We start from the raw sequence: 21,454 nt of genomic DNA, 5'->3' as shown, positions 1-21,454 counted from the left end.
GAGTTTGCTCTCACGGGAGAGCGTATTGATTGAGATTTGAGTGTGAGTCTATCAACACTGCTCAAACGTCAAATGAGCAAACTCGTGCATTGGTCCATTGACGTTTGTGCCGCACGGTCTCTTAGCATTAGAGGTGTTGGATTGTTAAGGATTTACACAAAAAATCGATGCTTGTTTAGACAATATTTGTAAATCGATTACAGTGGCACACCCTCACTCAAAGGTAGACCATAACCTCGAAAGTGTCCTAAGTCGTTTGATAATGATGTGTAATGTACATCACTAACATCTAATAATCTTGGTTTATTTGGCAAGATATCGTTTTTTACACAATCAGATGAAGTGGCTCAAATGAAATACAATGATTTAAAATAAAACTGAAATGAGTTGAAGTTCACCCACATTAATTTTGTTTAAATTAGAGATTTAAGCCTTTCTCCCCACGACTTTGATCGACAATTTCTCTATGAAAAAAAGTGTTTTTATGGAAAGCACTTGAGCAAACAATGTTGCAAATATGATAAACTTTTCGAAATCAGTTAAAAAAGTTGTGATAGCAAATTGATTGTTTTTCAAAGTTTTACTATTGGATAAACATAAAATTTAGAAAGAAAAAAAATTCCAAAATTTTAACCTAAGATTGAATAATACCTTTTTTGTTGAAATTAAACTCTGCGTTACTATCACCAAATTGAACGATTGAAAAGCGTTTTTTCAATAAAACTGTCAACCTTAAATTCGTACTATTACATGTTCGAAGTAAGCAAAACGAATGGTTTTGCTCGTGAATTTAATAATATACTATTTTGATGAAATATTAACATTTGAACTACTATACAATATCGAGAAGAAATCTAGTTTTGAAGCAAAAATGTACGACTGATCAATATATATTTATTAGGAAATACATGAGCTAAGCCCACCAGATTTTAACCAGGAAACTGGGATAGATATAGAATGAGGCTCACTTTACGCAAGTTTCATTGGATTTGTTAAAATAAAAGTAAAATCGGAATCAAACTAGGGAACAAGAAAATTTTTAGACAATTTTATTTTTTTACGTGTCTTATGTTTTCATAAACCATTGAGACTTTGAAAAAAATCTTTGTATTTAGTCTTTGGAAACTTTCTCAAACGTGCATCAACAAAGAGAAATGTGAGGATTTTTACCCCAAATTGTGGTGTTTAAACATAGTTTTAAAAATGATTCCAAATCTTCACGAACCTATGCATCATCGATATCTCATTGTCGATAGATGTAAGTTTTATTTCTTTTTCTCAAATAACGTCATGTTTTTGAATTAAAAACAGTTCACATAATTCAGAACTATCTATAGGAAGAGATCCCCCGGTACCGGACACTTAATGCACTAAATTCATTAATAAAAAAAGTAAGAGGTTGTTTCCGAGATACGACCGCCAAAGTGACGTTGGATAACTTTAGCTTCTTCTATTTCTTGGCTTGAGACTGTCACGAACTTATGAAAGATTTCTAAGAGAGCAGCATCAATTTTCGACCCAACACTAGGTTTCGACCGTTTTTCGATGATTTTCGACCGATCGATTTTCGATACGGTTTTGGCCTACTTTGTATGAAAATCCGAAAATAGGCACAGAATTCTTGTAGGTCGAAAATAAGTGCTCTTCTAATCAATTTTCACACTATTTGTTGCATGTTAATTCTGACCTATTATGAACATTTTGTGTTATTATTTGGTTGGTTCGATTAACACTTCAATTGGTCGATGGAAGCAGAAGCATGAGCGGTAACTTTTGCTCAACAAACAAATATTCCGCTTGAGGATCCACGCATGATCCACTAAGATTGATTGCTTAAGTGGGTTCCGAAGCCTTTCGATACTCGTCGTATCCGTGGCGAACGCGCTTGAATTGCATTGAATCACAGTTTCAAACAACTGCCCTTTTCAGGGCCACAATTGATTAAATAATTTATTTAGTTGTCATTATAGTTTCGGATGATTAGTTTTCAACAGAGATAAATGGCAAACAAAATTTAACATAGGTTCCCGCCGTTCAGTCGGGCGGCGGTAGCATTTTCGCAGTCTTTTCTGTGTGCGTATTTCCATTCGATCGACAATGTCTTACCATATCGAAACGTCAACAAAGCTGTTGCTGATTAGTTTTAGCTCTGTGTTCGACGAGTTGATATTGATCGCTCTAGTATCATGTAGGTAGCGACGGCGATAACGGCATTATGCAATCATCACTAAATGCGAAACAAACCGGGAGGGATTCTTCATTCAAGTGCCGTTCGTAATTTATCCGACTCATGCACACACTGTCGACGATTGCCCCGCGCGCGCACAATCGGAAATTCATGTCCCATTTATGGTTGCGTGTAAATGACTGACCAAAATCTTAATCAATTACATCCAATCATCAGTAATTGTCGGTGGAAAATTCTCACAACTCTTTTAAAATGTAATTGTCGTCCTGAAAAGGACGGTTGGTGGTAGTCACCGTCGATCAAACTGGGTTTTCATTCCATTGTTAGACAGAAACACACCAAAAGCTCACCGAAGACGATTAAATTGAAATGCGGTCGGTAATTTTGTGCTTTCTTGTCCATCCTTGTATTCGATGGTTTGCTCACTCCTCCGACGGTAATTATCAAGGTTTCTGGACGAATTCGATGGGCGAGCTGGATGCCAAGGGCCATGATGAGCGATAACACGGAACCCGCAGCTTTTAGCTTGGGAATAAACAGCAGCAGCAGCAGCAGCGACGAACGTGTAAAATTTATTCCGATATGAGTCTTTCTCCGGTTGCTGGTCTACGATTGACTGATGCGCGCGTCAAGTCGAGTTTGGTTGGCTTCGACTGAACACGAGATAATAAGAGAAGTAAGAAGAAGACCGAAAGGGGCGTTTCCCTTTGAATGACGAAAGTGGCTAAGATATCGCGCAATGATGTCTGTGTCAGTAATACACAAGAAAAATGTGCTTTTCTATGAAAAATAAGACATGCTTCGATATTTCCCAATTTTTCAATAGTTTAGTCATGAGAATCAATAGTTTTCATTGTTGGAGTCGATTCGTAGAAAGATTTTCAATCGATTGGTGCAAGAATCTTGAAAATCTATCCGGGCGTTAGTAAGTTATTAACATTCAAAATCTAACCACTTTTCGTGACGCGAGCGATTTTTCGGTTTTCGAAATTGTACCCCAGTATGTTGCCGTAAGACGTTATCCAACGTCAAAAAAGAAGATAACTTTTGCGTCTGCTAAGAAGAAATTGCATCTGGCGGTACTGAGGAAAATTTTATCTTGGCTTTGGCAATGACGGCGCATCACAACGGAGATTGGAAAACATGCGAACGCAGTGACGACATCAGGCCTTATCGTTCAAATATATCGTTCCGTCACAGGGGGAGGGAGAGGGTCTTCCATAGTGTTACAGCCCTTATACACAATTTAAATCTTCCATACAAAAGTTGTTACGTGGGGAAGGAGGGGGTCTAGAACTGGCACATTTTGGGTTATGTAATATTTGAATCATTCCTTAACAATAGAAAATATATTTATTGCATTCCGACAGCACGACTCGGAAACATTCTCGATTTGTCGTTTTGTCAATTATTCATAACTAATCAGATATTGTATGATGCTACGAGATGAATAAATGTAAGAATATGGTAAACACATTAGCAAATATTACACAAATAACTCTTTAGGACACATTTGTTGGCACTGAAAAGGGCCGATTGAACTGTGAGAATCGAGTAACGCGGACACATTTTGCCAGCGAACGGGTTGAAATCCTCCTCGCCCGATAAGATTTGCGGTGGCGATGATGATGGGCGCTTGAACAAGCGGCTTGAGCTGATTTTCTTCAGCCATCTCGTAGCCAGCGATTTCACAAACCGGACACTGAATTTGCAGCAGCTTAAGGTGAAGATGAATCGAAGCCAAACCTCAAATTTTCAAGAGCACGGATATGGAGAACCAAACATACGTTTAAGCTGAAAACTTAATCGATTGGTCACTCGCTGGTGGTGACCAATCGATTAAGTTTTCAGCTCAAACGGGTTTTCGGTTCTCCAGATCCGTGCTCTTGAAAATTTGAGGTTTGGCTTCGATTCTTCTTCACCTTAATGATTGTAAATTATTGATGCTGGTTTTCTTGTCCACACACTAAGGGTGAGTTACGAATTTTGATAATAACTCAGCAGCGGAACATTCGGTAAACAAAATTTGTAGATATTGTTGGAATTTTACTGATTTTGGTAAAATGTTTACCGCAAATCACTAAAAATTTCACCAAAACTATTATTTTTGATTCACCGACAGTTCTGTTGCTGTGACTATTGCCAATAATGTTGCGTGAAATATTTTCGAAACTCTTTCAAAATTAAATTGTCGTCCTGAAAAGGACGGTTGGGTGAGGATATCGTCGATCGCCATTTCATGCTCAGGTTTTGTGAATTCAGTGGTAGTTTTGCTGTCGGTGATGGGGACGATTTAGCTTCCCCAATCTGTACAGCGTATGGCCCTGCCACTTCAGAGCGTAGCCGACAGAATTCTGGATGACTTCAGCACACCGCGGGTTTCCTCGTAGATGAGACCGGAGGTACGATTGACGTCGCCACGGCGAGCCAGACGGCGGATGGCGGGCTTGGTGAGGATGCAATGGATGTTGTCACGCTTGGCGCTTCCTTTTCCGAGGCCGGTCTAACTTCGGCAACGATTGTAACAAAACTGATGCTCGGCCGCCGGCTCGGCTGCTTTTATGCGGTACGCGATGGATGAATTCTTCTTGCTCGCTCGCTGTTCACTGTTCGTCTCGCTCGCTCGCAAGAGAAGGTCATAAAAGGGACCGGCAGCCGCGCAAATTCAATCATTCGTTTGTTTCAATCCGTCCAGAGAACACTACTACGACGATGGCTGGAAAGCAGCCCCTCGCAAGCAGCCGGTCACGAAAATCGCTCGCAAGAGCGCCCCAGCCACCGGAGGAGTCAAGAAGCCGTATCGCTATCGGCCAGGAACGGTCGCTCTGCGTGAGATCCGTCGCTACCAGAATTCTACGGAGCTGCTGATCGACAAGTTGTATTTCCAGCGCCTGGTCCGTGAAATCGCTCAGGACTTCAAGACCGATTTGCGATTACAGAGCTTGGCCGTCATGGCCCTGCAGGAAGCGAGCTAGGCCTATCTTTGAGGCTACCAACATGTGCGCGATCCACGCCAAGCGTGTGACCATCATGCCGAAAGCCTTCTAGCTGGCTCGTCGTATCCGTGACGAACGAGTTTAAATTGAATTTGGACACAAGCAAAACGGCCCTTTTCAGAGCCACAACAATGTATTCCACGTAAAAGAGTTACGGCTTAAGATATTTCACCTATTATTAATTAATTAATTTATTTAATTGCCAATTTAAATTTCGGATGATTAGTTTTTCAACGGCAAACAAAGTTTTAGCTAGGTTCCCGTCGGGCGGCGGTAGCATTTTTGCAGTTTTCTCTGTGCGCTTATTTGGTTTCGATCGACAATTTCTTACCAAATCAAATCATCAACAAAGCTGTTGCTGATAAGTTTTAGCTTTCAATTCGACAAGTTTATACTGATCGCTTTGGCATGCATGTGGCAAATGACTGACCGAAATATGAATCCATCACATCCATTAACCAGTAATGTCGCTCTGGTAATCCATCGAACTGGGTTTTCATTCCATTCTTAGACAGAAACACACCAAAAGATTACCGAAGACGATTGAATTAAAATGCGGTCGTGCGCGTGCGCGTGAAGTGGAATTTGATTGGCTTTGACTGAACACTGTGGTATTCGGATTTGAGTATGAACTGAGAGCGGTTTGGGGGTTTCGGATTGAGCGTGTGGGAGATGGGGGTGGAGTCGAAAAGAGAGAAATATAGAGTGAGTGTTATTTTGTATCATTGGAAAACATAGTGGTTTTAATTATTAATAATTACTGATGATCCTGAGGATATCACATTGGCGATCCTGCCATGATATTGGTAAGTGAAATATAAAAAGAATAAATTATATTCATTGCCCAAAACGAAAAAAATGAGGCAAAGGGTACATGAAAGCTTTTAGAAGTGTTGCCAGGAATATCAACATTGTATATCTTGCAACTTGTAACGATTTTATGGATTGCTATGTTGTATAACTTGAACTGCTGTCTACCATTTTTTTTTTCTTCAATTAAAATATACAAATAAAGAGAATATACAAGCAATCGCAAAATTGACATTATCGTTTGAGCCGGAAAAGTCCATGGCCAAACAAACATTGTCTGATTACTGGCTGAACAGGAGAAGGTCCATTGTTGCCACGCATTATAAAGTAGAGCCGAGTTTAGCTCATGGCCAATAAAAAAAAATGATATCTGAACATAACTGATTTACAACTGGCAAAGAACTAAACGGATATGGTCAAAAGTGATACATACAAGAGTACGCTGAGTATAGCTCACAGCTACAATTACGCTGAGTATAAGCTCATAGCTAAATTGAATAAATGTAAACTGCCATCACGCAATAGTTAAAATGAAACATAAAAAGTACGCTGAGTATAGCTCACAGCTACAGAGTAAATATAAACTGCCATCACTGCAAGCAAAAAAAAAAAAGAAACACGAATGTCCAACTTCATTGCAATGTGAAAATAAAAGCTCTTGAATCGGCACATGGTGTGCGAAACAAAACAAAAAATCGTTGTGATTAAAAAGAGACAACTAACAAAGCGAGAGCGACTGACAATAAGCGCAGTGAATTTATTGACTACTCAAACACGCTCTTCGGGATAATGAGCAAAATATGAGTAATAGAATATTTTAAGGACAGAATTTGCTTAGATTTTGTCAGTAGCTATTCTTTAGAGTGTAAGCATTCATGCATGTCATATTTTTTGCACTGGGGTAACAGCTTCTGCGCTTGCGCTAAATCATCTATCGGACTCTTTTCAACTTCTGGCATTCAGTTTGATGTTTGTCAAGTAGCATAACACTGCAGGTAGAAGAAGACAGACAAAGTTGTTTTCTGTGTTCGGAAAAAGCTCATTTCAGTGTGGCGGCATAGTGAAAAAAGTAAAGTAAGTCACTGTTCGTAACGTTTTTGATCTATTATTACCGTGAAAATGAGTGGTACTTGGCGTGAAAGCGAGCGTTCATCGTCGGAGGAATCAGACACGGAAGACGGTGGAATCAGTAGTTTGTTACCGGCTGTAAAACAAGAACAGAAACGTCCAACTACGTCGGAGTGGTTATCGGGTACGTGGCCATTGAAATCATTCGACGAAGGTTTGCCGACTAACAAGCGAAAAGCAGAATGGATTCGTTTTCGCGATCAATTTGAGAGAATTGTCTCGTGTAAAGCGCCGGTTAGTCCTGCGACGAGGCTCACAGGAATGAAAATCTTCGCCGGGAATTACCTGTTGAGCATTATCGAATTGCACGAAAAGTTCCTTAAGCAGGATTCGAATGATGTTTATGCTGATACTGTTTCTGCATTGAACAGGTAAAGTTGCAAGGTTCTTATTTTCCAATTCATCTATTTTTTTATTAGTGAGACTAGAAGATTGGAAATATTATTATGTTGTTTATGCTATTTTAGATATTTCAATCAGACATGCGATCCTGCTAAAGAACGTCTGAAGTTTCGCGAGATGCGTATGAATTCAAACGAATCATTCGGCGATTGGGTGCTACGGCTAGAAGCACAAGCAAAATTTTGTGATTTCGCCGATCAGCAACGCGAAGAGGAATTTCTGCAAGCGCTCTTAAGACGTTCAATTCCAGAAATAGCGGACAAACTCTATGAGATGTCAGATATGCTCGATAATAATCTCCAACGAATTATCAAACACGGCAAGCATCTGGACTATATCCGAACGGAAGTGGCCGAGTTGAACAGAGTACCGAAGGATGTGACAAGCTTGGACAGGGGCGATGAAAATGTTGAGATCCGACCGGTCAACGCTTTGCATTCAACAACACCAAAGCAGGGATTCCATCGTTTTGAACCGTATCGCAGAAAACAGCAACCATCGCAGAGTTTCAACTCTCGTTATCGATATGGTAATACGCAGCAGCGAGATGCCCGTGGGAACCATGATGTTCGATCTTGCACAAAATGTGGACGTTTGCATGGCCCTAAGGAATGCAAAGCATTTCGGGTGAAATGCTACTCTTGCGGAAAAGTTGGCCATTACGCCGAGTTCTGTCGCACACCGAGGGGTACTGATGCCAATTATCCTGCGCGAACCAACGACGTTAAAGCCGAAGCTGAACGAATTAATCAGGTAGATAATGAAACAACTTCACAGTAAAATACCAGGTGCCTACTAATATTGTCGAAATTCTAATCAGGGCGTGTAGTAATAAATAACGTTCTAAAATGTTTTATTTTTATTATTTCTGTTTCCATCTTGTTTACAGTTGATTACACAAAAGCCTACTCTTCAACGATCTTTGAAAGATCCTAGGCTTGTCGATTGCGTAATCGGTACGGAGTGCATCAATTTTTTAATAGATTCTGGTGCCACCGTGAATACTATAACTGTCGATAGCTGGAACAAGATCAAGACAGGATAGTGAAAAAATTCAGGGACCGCAGGCTATCTTTAATCTCAGGACGGAGACTAAGGAGTTTCCGAAGGTTCGAACCGATCCAATCAAATTCAAGATTGACGAGTCGGTGTCTCCGATGCAAATTATTAGATACAACATTCCGAAAGCTTTTGAGAATGCTACTAGCGAGAGGTTACGAGCAATGGAACTGAAAGGGATAATCGAGCGTGCGGATAAGGAACATCATACCATTACACACGTCTCACCACTTGTACTGGTACCAAAGGGTACAAATGATTTCCGCATCGTTGTCGATTATCGGGCAGTCAACAAAGCGATTATTCGGGAGCCGTACCCTATGCCGTCACTGGAGAAAATCTGGTCAGACATTCCGAAAGGCACGATGTTCTTCACAAAGCTTGATCTGAAGGACGCATATTTTCATGTTGAATTGCATGAAAGTGTTCGCCATTTCACCACTTTCATGACCGCCAACGGACTTATGCGTTTTAAAAGACTGCCTTTCGGTCTGTCATGCGCACCTGAACATTTCCAACGGGTGATGGAGAAAATATTGGTTAAATGCAAGAACGTCATAGTTTACCTCGATGACACTCTTATTTATGGGAGGACACTGGATGAACTGAGGGGAAATGTAGCCGCTGTTAAAGAAGCGTTACATGAGCATAATCTTACCATAAATGAGGAGAAGTCGAGGTATGACCAGCAATCAGTTGATTTTTTGGGGTTTACTATTGACGGAAGCGGAATTGTGCCCACCCAGCAGAAGATCTCTGATATCAAATCGTTTGAACGGCCCAAAAACACGTCTGAAGTCCGGAGTTTTCTAGGCATGATGACCTTCATTAGCCCGTTTATTCGCAATTTTGCCCATAAAACCAAACCGTTACGGGAGCTGTTGTCGGTTGATTCTAAATTTGAATGGACCGAAGAACGACAGATTGCTTTTGACGCACTGAAGGATGCAGCGGAAAATGATTTGATTAAACGTGGCTACTTCGATGAGAATGACGATACCATTTTGTACACCGATGCGTCACCTTGGGGAATCGGAGGAGTTCTAGTACAGGAGGCCGGTGGTACTGAAAATCGTCGGATAATTGCTTGTGCTTCGAAAAGTCTGACCGAAGCGGAGCGTCGGTACCCTCAGTTGCACAGGGAGGCACTAGCTATCATCTGGTCTATGGAACGATTCGCGTACTACCTGCTAGGAAGGAATTTCACACTAAGATGTGACAACGAAGCACTTATGTTCATGACTAAGGCAAAGGGTAAAGATGTCGGCAAACGAATTTTATCCAGAGCTGAAGGATGGATGTTGCGGATGGACCACTATTGCTTCAAGTTCGAGCATGTAGCAGGTATGAATAACATTGCGGATGCACCTTCAAGGATTGGTAGAATACGGAGCGATCCGCATTTTGGTATGGATAAAGAACCCCACGAGCTGTATTCAGTCACAGCGGATCTGGGAATTATTAACGATCATCTGCTTGCTTTGACCACGGCGGAGGTCAAAGAAACTTCGGCCAACGATAACGAACTTCAAACTGTGATGAAATGGATCAAAAAGACCGAGAAATGGCCGGAACAAATCGCAAGATATCAAGCTTTCCAACGTGACATGTATGTGCAAGGTGGATTGTTGATGAAGCAGGAGAAAATGGTCCTACCCATCCTTTTGCGAACTCGTGCGCTGCAGTTGGCCCATCGAAGCCACCCTGGAATGTCCACTATGAAGAACTTTTTACGACAAGGGTTATGGTGGCCAAATATGGATCGAGAAGTGGAAGACTTCGTTCGAAGCTGCCCGGAATGTCAGCTGGTAACCGCAGCAAATCACCCATTGCCTATTACGTTGACGGAGCTTCCGAAAAACCCATGGGATTACGTCTCAATGGACTTCTCAACAGCATCGGATACACACAATTGGAAAGCCCTTGTTCTCACAGATAACTACTCGAGGTTCTTAGTTGCGTTTCCTATGGAGAAAACAGATGCCGAAGCCGTTAAGAATGCGTTAAAGCGGGTTTTCAACACGTACTACATTCCAAAAACAATGAAAGCGGACAATGGTCCTCCGTTTAACAGCGCCGACCTTAAGACATGGCTGCAAAGTGTGTGGGGAGTAAAGTTAATTCACAGCACACCATTGAACCCAACAGAGAATGGACTAGTTGAAAGAAGCATGCAGGGTATCAACAAGATATCTGCCATCGCGCGCTTGGGGAAAAAGAATTGGAAGGAGGCTCTGGCCGAGTATGTAGCAGCTTACAATACATGGCCGCATCATGTTACAAAGGTACCGCCAGCTGAACTGATGTTCGGAAGAACGGTGCGGAGTGTATTGCCAGATGTACGAACGGATTCTAAGCAACTTGTGGACGAAGAACTACGAGACCGAGATCAATCTTCCAAGTTCAATCGCAATGCTAAGGAAGACGTTAGGCGCAAAGCTTCTGAACTGAATATTAAGGTAGGGGACACCGTTTTGGTCAGCCAGGCGAAACGTGATAAAACGGATACACAATACAGAAATGCTTTTCATGAAGTCGTTAAAATTACTGGAGCTGGACGAGCGACGGTTAAGGATTTAACCACGCAAAAGGTCTATGACCGTAATGTGAAATTTCTGAAGAAATTTGTGAAGCGCAAGATGAGTATGTCAGATTTTGTTTAATGGATTTTTTACAATTCTATGACAATTTTTCCTAATATTTGTTTTGTTTTGATTTTTTTTTTATTAGCTGCACCAGAGGACGGGTTAGGTTTGACAGAGGAATCAGGAGTAGCCGACGACGTACACCACCAGTCATCCTCGCAACCACCGGTGATGACCCAAGCCGGTACTCCCATTACGGCTGATGAGGATAAACAGCCCTTATCCAAACGCAGAGACGCTAGGAAGATCAAGAAGCCGCAAAGATATCTCAATGCTGTGAACAATAAGATTTTGTAATGATAATTAATATTGTAAACCATTATAATGTTATCCATGCTATTATTGAAGGGGAGGATGTGGTATTCGGATTTGAGTATGAACTGAGAGCGGTTTGGGGGTTTCGGATTGAGCGTGTGGGAGATGGGGGTGGAGTCGAAAAGAGAGAAATATAGAGTGAGTGTTATTTTGTATCATTGGAAAACATAGTGGTTTTAATTATTAATAATTACTGATGATCCTGAGGATATCACAAACACGAGATAATAAAGAGAAGTAAGAAGAAGACCGAAAGGGGCGTTTCCCTTCGAATGACGAAAGTGGCTAAGATATCTCTCAATGATGTCTGTGTCAGGAATACACAGGAAAAATGTGCTTTTCTTCGAAATATAAGACATGCTTCGATATTTCTCAATTTTTCAATAGTTTAGCCATGAGAATCAATAGTTTTCATTGTTGGAGTAGATTCGTAGAAAGATTTCCAATCGATTGGTGCAAGAATCTAGAAAATCTATCCGGGCATTAGTAAGTTATTAACAGTCAAAATCTAACCACTTTTCGTGACGCGAGCGATTTTTCGTTTTTTGAAATTGTACCCCAGTATGTTGCCGTAAGACGTTATCCAACGTCAAAAGTGTTTTCATGTGATCATGTAACCCACTTTTGATAAATTTTATCATTTGTGTAGCGTACAAAAATAAATTTAAAAATGCAAATATCAATTTTTACATTTTGATGATGTATTCTAGTACCAAATCGGCCAATCATAAAAGGTGGCTCTCAATACCGGACACAATCAGGAAATTGATCTATTTATGTAAATTTTATTCTTATTTTTATGACAAGTTTGCAAAAAACAAGGTGCTAAAATTACAAAGATAACAGGGAGCCGGATACTATTCTTGGCACTTTCAATTCACTTGGGCAGTGAGGTTTTGGCCACAATATGCGTCGTATTGAAGTGTTTCTTATTGCAAAGTTTCAGACCATTCGGCCGAGAAAAACCCCCCATGCCAAAGTGAATCATGCAAGTGCCCAAGTGGTTCTGCACGCTATAACAAATCAAGCTGTCCAAAACCGGGGGACAAGAAGTGCTTGACCAAAATTGAAGTTTGTCCACATTAAGTTTAAATATGGTACAAAATACATTCAGACTTTTAAATTATGATTATATTCAATCATACTTGCATGATCCAAACTATTTTCTCGTATTCAAAATAATTACAAATTAGGCTCATCACCTTAAAGATACGTCAACTTTTTAACGATTTTCAAACATCTCTATTTTATCAAGGATGTGTTACTCTCCATAATAGCTTTCTTTTATTCTAATACACCTTTTGAACAAATATATGGACAGAGTTGATATAAAGTGTATAAAATTTTTATTTTATATATTTTATAGAATCGTTAAGAAGTTCTACCAAAGACAAATTAAAGACCTCCATGTCCCTTGCAGTTGCCCAAAATTTTATGGCTCATAAGGTAATCTAGAATGCCGTGAAAAGTGTACTGCGATCTGTCAAACTTGGGTACCTTTTGTACTACCGAGGGACCAAATGCAGTACTAGAAGTGGTACCCAATCTGAGCCCGAGTGTGACGGACCTGGTTCTACCGCAGGTATGTGAATTTTATCATGGAAGCAAACAATCAAATTACAGCATGTTTGAGGAGAGAACGCTTTGAATACTAGCAAAAAAAAACAACAATTCTTAGAGTGGAATCCAAGGTATCTTCTTCTTCTTTCTGGCGTTACGTCCCAACTGGGTCAAAGCCTGCTTCTCAGATTAGTGTTCTTATGAGCACTTCCACTGTTATTAACTGAGAGCTTTCTTTGCCGATTGACCATTTTTGCATGTGTATATCGTGTGGCAGGTACGATGATACTCTATGCCCTGGGAATCGAGAAAATTTCCATTACGAAAAGATCCTCAACCAGTGGGATTCGAACCCACAACCCTCAGCATGGTCATGCTGAATAGCTGCGCGTTTACCGCTACGGCTATCTGGGCCCCATATCCAAGGTATCATTGAAGCCGACTGATGATTCGCCAGAGCAATTCAATGCTAATCAGCTTTCAGTTGAACCTTAAAGCTACGTATGCTGTTTTCCCCAAGAAAGGTGAAGAAATTTTTTGACCGAATGGATCAACAAATTTGCCATAGTGTTTCGGCGAATTTCATCATTGAGCCCCTCCATAAATAGGCCAATTGGTATACTGTTCAGAAACCACCTGGAACGTTCTTCCGACAATGTTCACGTCGTCAGCAAAACAGATGAACTGGCTGGATTTATTGAAGATCGTGCCCCGCATGTTGAAGCCCGCCCGTTTCATAACACCTTCTAGCGCAATATGGAACAGGAGGCAGGAAAGACCATCGCCTTGTCGAAGTCCTTTGCGTGTTTCAAACGGGTCCGATAATGCACCCGATATCTTCACACAGCACTGTACACTACCATCGTTGCCTTGATCAGTCTAGTCAGTTTCCCGGGAAAACCCTTCTCGTCCATAATCTTCCATAGCTCTTCGCGGTCGATAGTATCATAGGCCGCTTTGAAATCGATGAATAGGTGATGCGTAGCGACTTGATATTCGCAACACTTTTGGAGGATCTGCCGCAACATAAAGATTTGGTCTGTCGTCGATCACCCGTCCACAAAACTGGCTTGATAACATCCCACAAATCTGCTTGCCAGTGGCGATAGACGGCGGAAGATGATCTGGGAAAGCACTTTATAGGCTGCGTTAAGAATGGTGATCGCTCGATAGTTCTCACATTCTAACTTGTCACCCTTTTTGTATATTGGGTATATTATTCCCTCCTTCCACTCCTCCGGTAGCTGTTCTGTATCCCAGATCCTGTCTATCAATCGGTACAGACAAGTGGCCAACCTGTCCGGGCCCATTTTAATAAGTTCCGCTCCAATATTCTTTCCAGCAGCTTTGTTGTTCTTGAGCAGTTTGATAGCATCCTTAACTTCACCTATTGTGGGAGTTGGCACGTCCCCCTAATCCGCCGTACTGATAAAGCCACTACTCCTGCTGCCTTGGTCTTCTTCCTCTGCGCCATTAAGGTGTTCATCGTAGTGCTGCTTCCACCTTTCAATAACCTCACGTTAGTCCGTCAAGATACCTCCATTCTTATCCCGGCACATTTCGGCTCGCGGCACAAAGCCTTTGCGGGATGCATTGAGTTTCTTGTAGAACTTACGCGTGTCTTGAGAACGATACAGCTGCTCCATCTCTTCGCACTCCAACTCTTCCAGGTGGCGCTTTTTATCCCGGAATAGATGGGTTTGCTCTCTTCGCTTCTGTTTGAATCGTTCCACGTTTTGACGGGTGCCTTGATACAACATAATCGCCCGCGCTGCATTCTCTCGTCCAAAACCGTCTGACACTCCTGGTCGAACCAACCGTTCCGTCGATTTTCTTCCACGAACCCAATGGCACCTTCCGCTGCGTTGTCAATGGCTGCTTTGACACAACTCCAGCAGGAAGCTGGAGCGGTGAGCTCTTCCGGCAACGCTGCATCAAGGTTTTGCGCATAGTCAGTTGCTACTTCGGGTAGCTTGAGTCGTTCCAGATTGTACCGTGGCGGGCGTCGGTACCGAATGTTGTTCACAATATAGAGTCGTTGGCGCACTTTAACCGTCACTAGGTAGTGGTCCGAATCGATGTTTGCGCCGCGATAGGTTCTGACGTCGATAATGTCCGAGAAGTGTCTTCCATCAATCAAAACGTGGTCGATTTGCGATTCAGTTTGTTGGGGTGATCTCCAGGTGTACCGACATAAGAGGCTGTGCTGGAAGTAGGTACTACGTATGGCCATGTTCTTGGAGGCGGCGAAATCAATCAGTCTAAGGCCGTTTTCGTTCGTAAGCTGGTGAGCGCTGAACTTCCCTATAATCGGTCTAAATTCCTCCTCCTGGCCAACCTGAGCGTTGAGATCTCCGATAACGATTTTGACTTCATGGCTTGTTCAGCCGTCGTATTCACGTTCCAGCTGCGCGTAGAAAGCGTTCTTATCGTCATCGTCGCTTGCTAGGTGAGGGCTGTGCACGTTGATTATGCTGATATTGAAGAAACGGCCTTCGATCCTCAACTTGCACATTCTGTTGTCGATTGGCCACCTACCAATCACGCGCCTCTGCATTTCGCCCATCACGTTAAAAGCTGTGCCCAGCACATGTCTGTTGCCGCAGCTCTGGTAGATGGTATAACCATCCCTATACGTATGTACCGTCGATCCTTTCCAGCAAACCTCCTGCGCTACGATGCCGAACTTGCGGACCCTCAATAATTCGGAAAGAATGCGGGTACCTTCATGAAAAATAAAAACACCTTAGTTGTCTTCCGAAACATGCTAACGGAATAGATTTCAGGAGTTCCGTTTAAGTCAGCTATGCAACTTATCAAGAAGTAGAGCTGGTTCTATGCATTGTGATGGCCATTCGATGATCATAGAACAAGTTCATGTAATGTTTCATGACATAATTACCTTGTCATGTGAGAACTCGTTGCTACTCAGTGATAACCAATAAATTTGCAAAACTACATGAAAACTCATGTAAATAAATCTTAGTTGCCGAGAAATTGATTCCGGAACTTACTCTTCTCATGAATTTATGCACTTTATTACTCGATAAGATCAACAGATTGATAAAAATGTAAATATAATATTTAAGATTTCTTCGATTTGTAAAAATTCTGATAGTGTTCTCGAGACATTTGTAACCATTATTTCAGGTGAATACAACTAGAGATTTGAGGGGTCATCTGTGGCCTAGTAGTAACGCCCACGGCTACAAAGCCAAGCCATAATGAGTTCGATTCTCGGTCAGTCCAATATCTTTTCAAAATAAAAGTTTCCTTGAGTATCGTCAAGCCTGCCGCACGAGATACGAATGCGAAAAAGCTAATATTGCAAAGAAAGCTCTCAGTTGATGACAATGGAAGTGCTCTTACAAATCTAAGCTGAGAAGCAAGCTCTGTCCTAGCGGTGACGTAATGCTACGAAGAAGAAGAACTAAAGGTTCGAGGTAACTTCATTGCCCTCTTTTTCTGGCAAAATGCGATTTTTGGATTAATTAAAGACAAATCAATGAAGACATGTGTCAAAGATACTTTTCCAAATTAACTAGTGTATTCCAATCAAAGCTCTTGGCGTTTTCCTTGGCACAATATTGACAATTTGTACGCTAATATTGTGCCAAGTAATCTTAACAAATTATTTGCTAAAAAATCTCGCCAAAACTCTAACACAGATCACAGCAAGAATCAGAAATGTCCCAAAAGCCTAAAAAGCATCAAGAATTTTGTAAGGAAGGCTTGAACAATCTCACATGCAAATACAGTAACGATCATACTAAAAAACCGGAAAAGTTTTACATCTGGAGCATGGTAAATGATCCACTAAGGCTTAACGGACTTAGTCAGACATTTTTTAGTAGTAGTTCAGTAATCTGTTTATTTGATCCAGTAATTGAGACAAGCATTTCCAAATCGTTAAAAATAGTATTTTGAAACGAGCTCACCACTCGTTCATAAAAGATCTTATATAACCATCACTTGAAAGTACTTTGGCTGCCAGATCTGCTAGAAATACAAATTTAAATGCAAAAATGTACGATACAGCGATATTTTTCTTTTAAACAATTTTGCACTATCTTAAATTTTTTGCCGCGTTCAACGACTAACTTTGGCTGTGAACAATTCAGAAGTCTATTGAAAAAAGTAAGATCGTATTGCTTTTCCGAACTAATATATTCCACCGACTTTCCAGGCCAATCACGCGTTCTGACTCTGACCAAAATGTGGAACTCAGGCGAATCTGGTAACGAAGGAATGTGTTCGTTGCTGCTGACAAAACAAGTCTTGGCTTCAATTCGTCGAACTAACTCGAATCCATCATTCGCTTCTCATGACTTTTACTCAACCCTTCATGTTATGTGAACTGTCCCCGTTTGTTGTCCACCCTGATAAAACTCTTCGATGTGAGTTGGTGGACGCGTTTTCCGATCATTATTTGTTACAACAGTATAATTATTTTGCATTGGAGTCCTAATAAAACTATTTGACTATTTTGCAGATGTTCAGAAACCGGTTGGCACCAACTACAGTCGAGTCATTCCAACGAAGGAGATCAACCCAGCCGAGCGCGATGAGTTCTGGCGAAAGGAGGAAGAGGAGGAGAAGCATCGTTTGCAGCTGGAGTACGATCGAAAGCTGCAGGAAACGGTTAAGCTTGAAGAGGTGAGTATCGAATGAAATCAATACGTATCAGTGGATCACGATGAAATTTCTCGAAAATTTCAGGAGCGACGTCGTCGCGAGGAGCGTGAATTTGAGAAACGAGAAGCGGCACTCGAAGCGCCGCAGAGTCCGGACAAAAACTATGCTCGGCAAACCTCGGACAGCTCGAAGACAGAGCGGGACCGTGAGATCAAACAGATCGTAGAAGCCAGCGGTAAGGTCAGCTCGGCCAAGGCACGCTTCTTGAACAGCGCCCTGAGTCCAATACACATCCAGCAAACGGTAGCCCCGGAATTGATCATGTCGCCAGATTCATCCAATGAAGAAACCAGCTTGATCAATGAACTGAAGGCCGAAGTGGAAGCGGAACAGAATGGCGGGCAAAATGGGACCACGGCGGAACCGGTGGTTCAAGAGTTTTTCGATCCGAATGCGACTATCGATCTGTCGGACGAGGACAACATGATCAAGGCCAGAGCTTTGTATGACTACCAGGCTGCAGATGAATCGGAGATCAGCTTCGATCCCGGTGATATCATCACGCACATCGATCAGATCGACGAAGGCTGGTGGCAAGGCCTGGCTCCCGATGGAACGTACGGACTTTTCCCAGCCAACTATGTTGAATTGATCTAAGGAAGGCACACGGAATGGATTTGAATCATTCGAAAAGTCATCACAGTAACCATGTCGTCGTGGTTCGTCATTTCGTGTAATTGTTTAGGATTGCCAAGCCTGACTTCTGAGTTGTATTTTTATTCATTAACCATCATAGTATTGCATTACTCGTATTCGATTATTTCCCGCGGCAATCGGAAGATACCCATTAACATCACATTATATAGGCAGCAATGTTCGAATTTGATTCGTTCGTTCGTTCGTAACTTACATATTAATGATCGCAATGTAGCAAGAGGAAAGACAATTTATCATTATCATACATGTTTTACACCCCGATAGGAATGAGATCCTAGATTTAACTGTTGTTATTAGATAAACTTTGAAATTCTACTACACCCGCAAGGATTAATAAAGACCTTTTTCTCTTATGCGACACGAGAATTAGTATCGAGCAAACAAATGAAAGCCTTCTTTAGACCAGCATATGATGACCGTCCGTTTCGTTATTGAGCAAAGAATGACCGTGCGCCATCCCTATGCAATAAAATTAATTGTTTTAACGATCAACGCCCCGTCATCGTAATCATCGTCATCATCGAAACTTCAAAAGCAGTTTTTCTGTTCACGAGTCGTAAACTTATAACTACGACGAGTGCTGTAAAAATCGAGTTTTGCAACGAGTTACGTACAACATTTTTTGCAATTTCGTAGAAGACCACTTGAGGGTATCAGAAACAATATCGGAATGCATTCACCATAATTTAACAATTTCTGAAAAATGGTTGTGTAATGATTCATTACGCAACTCAAAACAGTTGCGTAATGAGAAAGCGTTGCGCAATGAATCATTACAGCATTGGTTTAAGTTGCGTAATGACTATGCCCGCATTGCATACTTCAGTGCAGGAAAGTAGGCCGTTTCATGACAGATTGGTGTGATGAAAATCAGCCTATTATGATGAAAAATTGCAAAAATAAACTTTCATGGTTACTATGATGGTCGTTTCAAACGGCTTTTCATAGCGTTTTCGTTCCATGTCTCTATATTTCCACGGGTCGATGGTCTCTTCAGATATCGACTTATGGAGTATTGTATGTTCTAGAGTCCATATCCGTAGGATTATAATTTAAACGATAATAAGAAATATACGATCATAAGAAAACAACAGGTCAACAATAATACAAAAACAATTTGAGATATGATGCTTGGCTGTACATTTGAGTTGCTAATGTAGGTGCGTTCCATTTTTGTCAACTCTATCCGGAATTATTAGTGAAATAAGACAAAATAAAATAAATTTTCTTAGGAATTCTAATAAAGACATTGACAAGTATTGTTCCTTAACATTCAAATAACCTAGAATGTTGGTGTCTTAGGCACAGTTGTTCAGCAGTTCAAGTAGTATCTGGCGATGAAGAACCTGAATGAGAATTTTCCTGCTAGGTGGCGCTAGTGACAAGTTTTCTTAAATCGTCTGTATATATCTGTATCTCAAGATACAGTGGGATTCCGTTTTTGGCATGCTCAGTTTTTGGCATGCTCCGATTTTGGCACCCCCCGATTTGGATCAGTTTTTGGCAACATTTTCCAATACCATTAACTTGTAAATTTTTGTAAATATTATCGTGTCTGTTGCCTTAGTCATTTGAATAGCATGTTTACTCCACACCGATTACATTCCAGAGCTCCATTTTCGTCGATATTTCCCCAAATCTCACCAACTACTAAGGACTCGTGTACGCGCTTTTTTACTTCAGAATGGTCATTGGTCATACATTGGCAACGTTTCATGAGGCCAATAATCTCCACCAGTAACCCAACCAAAGACCAATCTCTTTTCTTAGACATTCATATTGAGTGACCAGCCCACTTGAGTCTGCCAGTAGGTGCTAAAATAAAAAACACTGTTCTTCAGATTTGGAACAGCTTGTTTGAACAAAGCACCAGCACCGACATAAGAGCAACAAAAAATCTATGACTCACACAGAGTTACAAACATAAATTTTGTCTCATCTTTTTGGCTTATTGTCTTTGTTATTATGGATTTACATACATTGCCTATGTATAAAAAAACACCGCAATAATAGTTACAAATATGAACAGCAAAATTTCGTGCATCATAACTTTTAATAAATTCCATTAAATAATATGACAAATGCGAATACAGTCCAAACTACAATTTATTCTCAATAATATCATTGAAGCGTGCGATAAATAAGTCGAGAGTGTTTTAACTTCTTGTCTGTAGTATTGGTGTGTATATTGATCTTTCTGCGTCAATAATTTAAAGCTACGTTCCCTATTTTCTATAGACTCTGTAAGGCGTTAGATTTGATAAGAGACGATTCAGAATTCTGTACAAGATTGTTAATCAAGGATACGGGTCTCAACATCATCAAAATGTTCCTTACGAGCTGAGTCTATGAGTTTCCTAACTGTACCCTGGAGAATCCTTAAGGGATTCTTGGTTATTGTGGGACTTTTCAGAAATTTTAACGAATTCATGAGGATATCTGCAGATTCCAAGTGGACACTGAGGGCTTGTTGAGGGATCCTTAGAGTGTACAATTGGTTATGGAGGATTATGTCCAAAATCTGGTGATTCCTAATAAACTCTAGGGCGTCCTGAAAATTTTAAGCGGCATAATGTGAATTTCTAGTAGTATTTTTAATATTTCCGGCGAAAGCTTGGGGGTTTTGAAAAGGTTCTTAGAGGAATTTAAGGTGTGCTAGTGGTAGCCTAACAATAATAAACTTTTAAATTTTTCATATGAGAGCAACATCGCAGCGGAACTCCAAGATGTTAACTCCTATCAAATTCCTTAGCAAGATCCTTAGAACTCTATGCGAGATCCTACGAATGCTTGGCAAGATGCATCAGAGCTCAATCGTTTTTTCTGTAGATTTCTCATGAGAACCTGAAGATTCCTATAAGATTCTTGAGATTTCATAACAGGATTCTGTAATTTTCAGTTGATTTCATAAGGTAGGTGTAAAACATATACCAAGCTCAATTAAAAATTATTTCAAGTAAAAATAAATTATACAAAATTACAAGTCACATTTATGCATC

The 21,454-nt window shown here is 40.9% G+C and overlaps 1 protein-coding gene across 2 annotated transcripts in view; it reads left to right on the top strand.

Moving 5' to 3' along the window:
- The window catches only part of LOC5568593 (drebrin-like protein), a 35,416-nt gene extending 16,576 nt beyond the window's left edge, over nucleotides 1-18,840 (top strand). The window contains exons 3-5 of one of the 2 annotated variants that reach the window (XM_021855928.1): nucleotides 17,290-17,340; nucleotides 17,596-17,759; nucleotides 17,823-18,840. In XM_021855928.1, coding sequence (XP_021711620.1) covers nucleotides 17,290-17,340; nucleotides 17,596-17,759; nucleotides 17,823-18,395 — 788 coding nt within the window. In that variant the 3' untranslated portion in view covers nucleotides 18,396-18,840. The remainder of the gene's footprint in view (nucleotides 1-17,289; nucleotides 17,341-17,595; nucleotides 17,760-17,822) is intronic. The other variant, XM_001652375.2, reaches the window with a different exon arrangement.
- The last annotated feature ends 2,614 nt before the right edge of the window (nucleotides 18,841-21,454 follow it).

This window comes from Aedes aegypti, chromosome 3 (assembly GCF_002204515.2).
Source record: "Aedes aegypti strain LVP_AGWG chromosome 3, AaegL5.0 Primary Assembly, whole genome shotgun sequence".
NCBI classification, from domain to species: Eukaryota; Metazoa; Arthropoda; class Insecta; order Diptera; family Culicidae; genus Aedes; species Aedes aegypti.
Note: the sequence above shows the minus strand (reverse complement) of the source record. Positions and strands in the feature narration are given on the sequence as shown.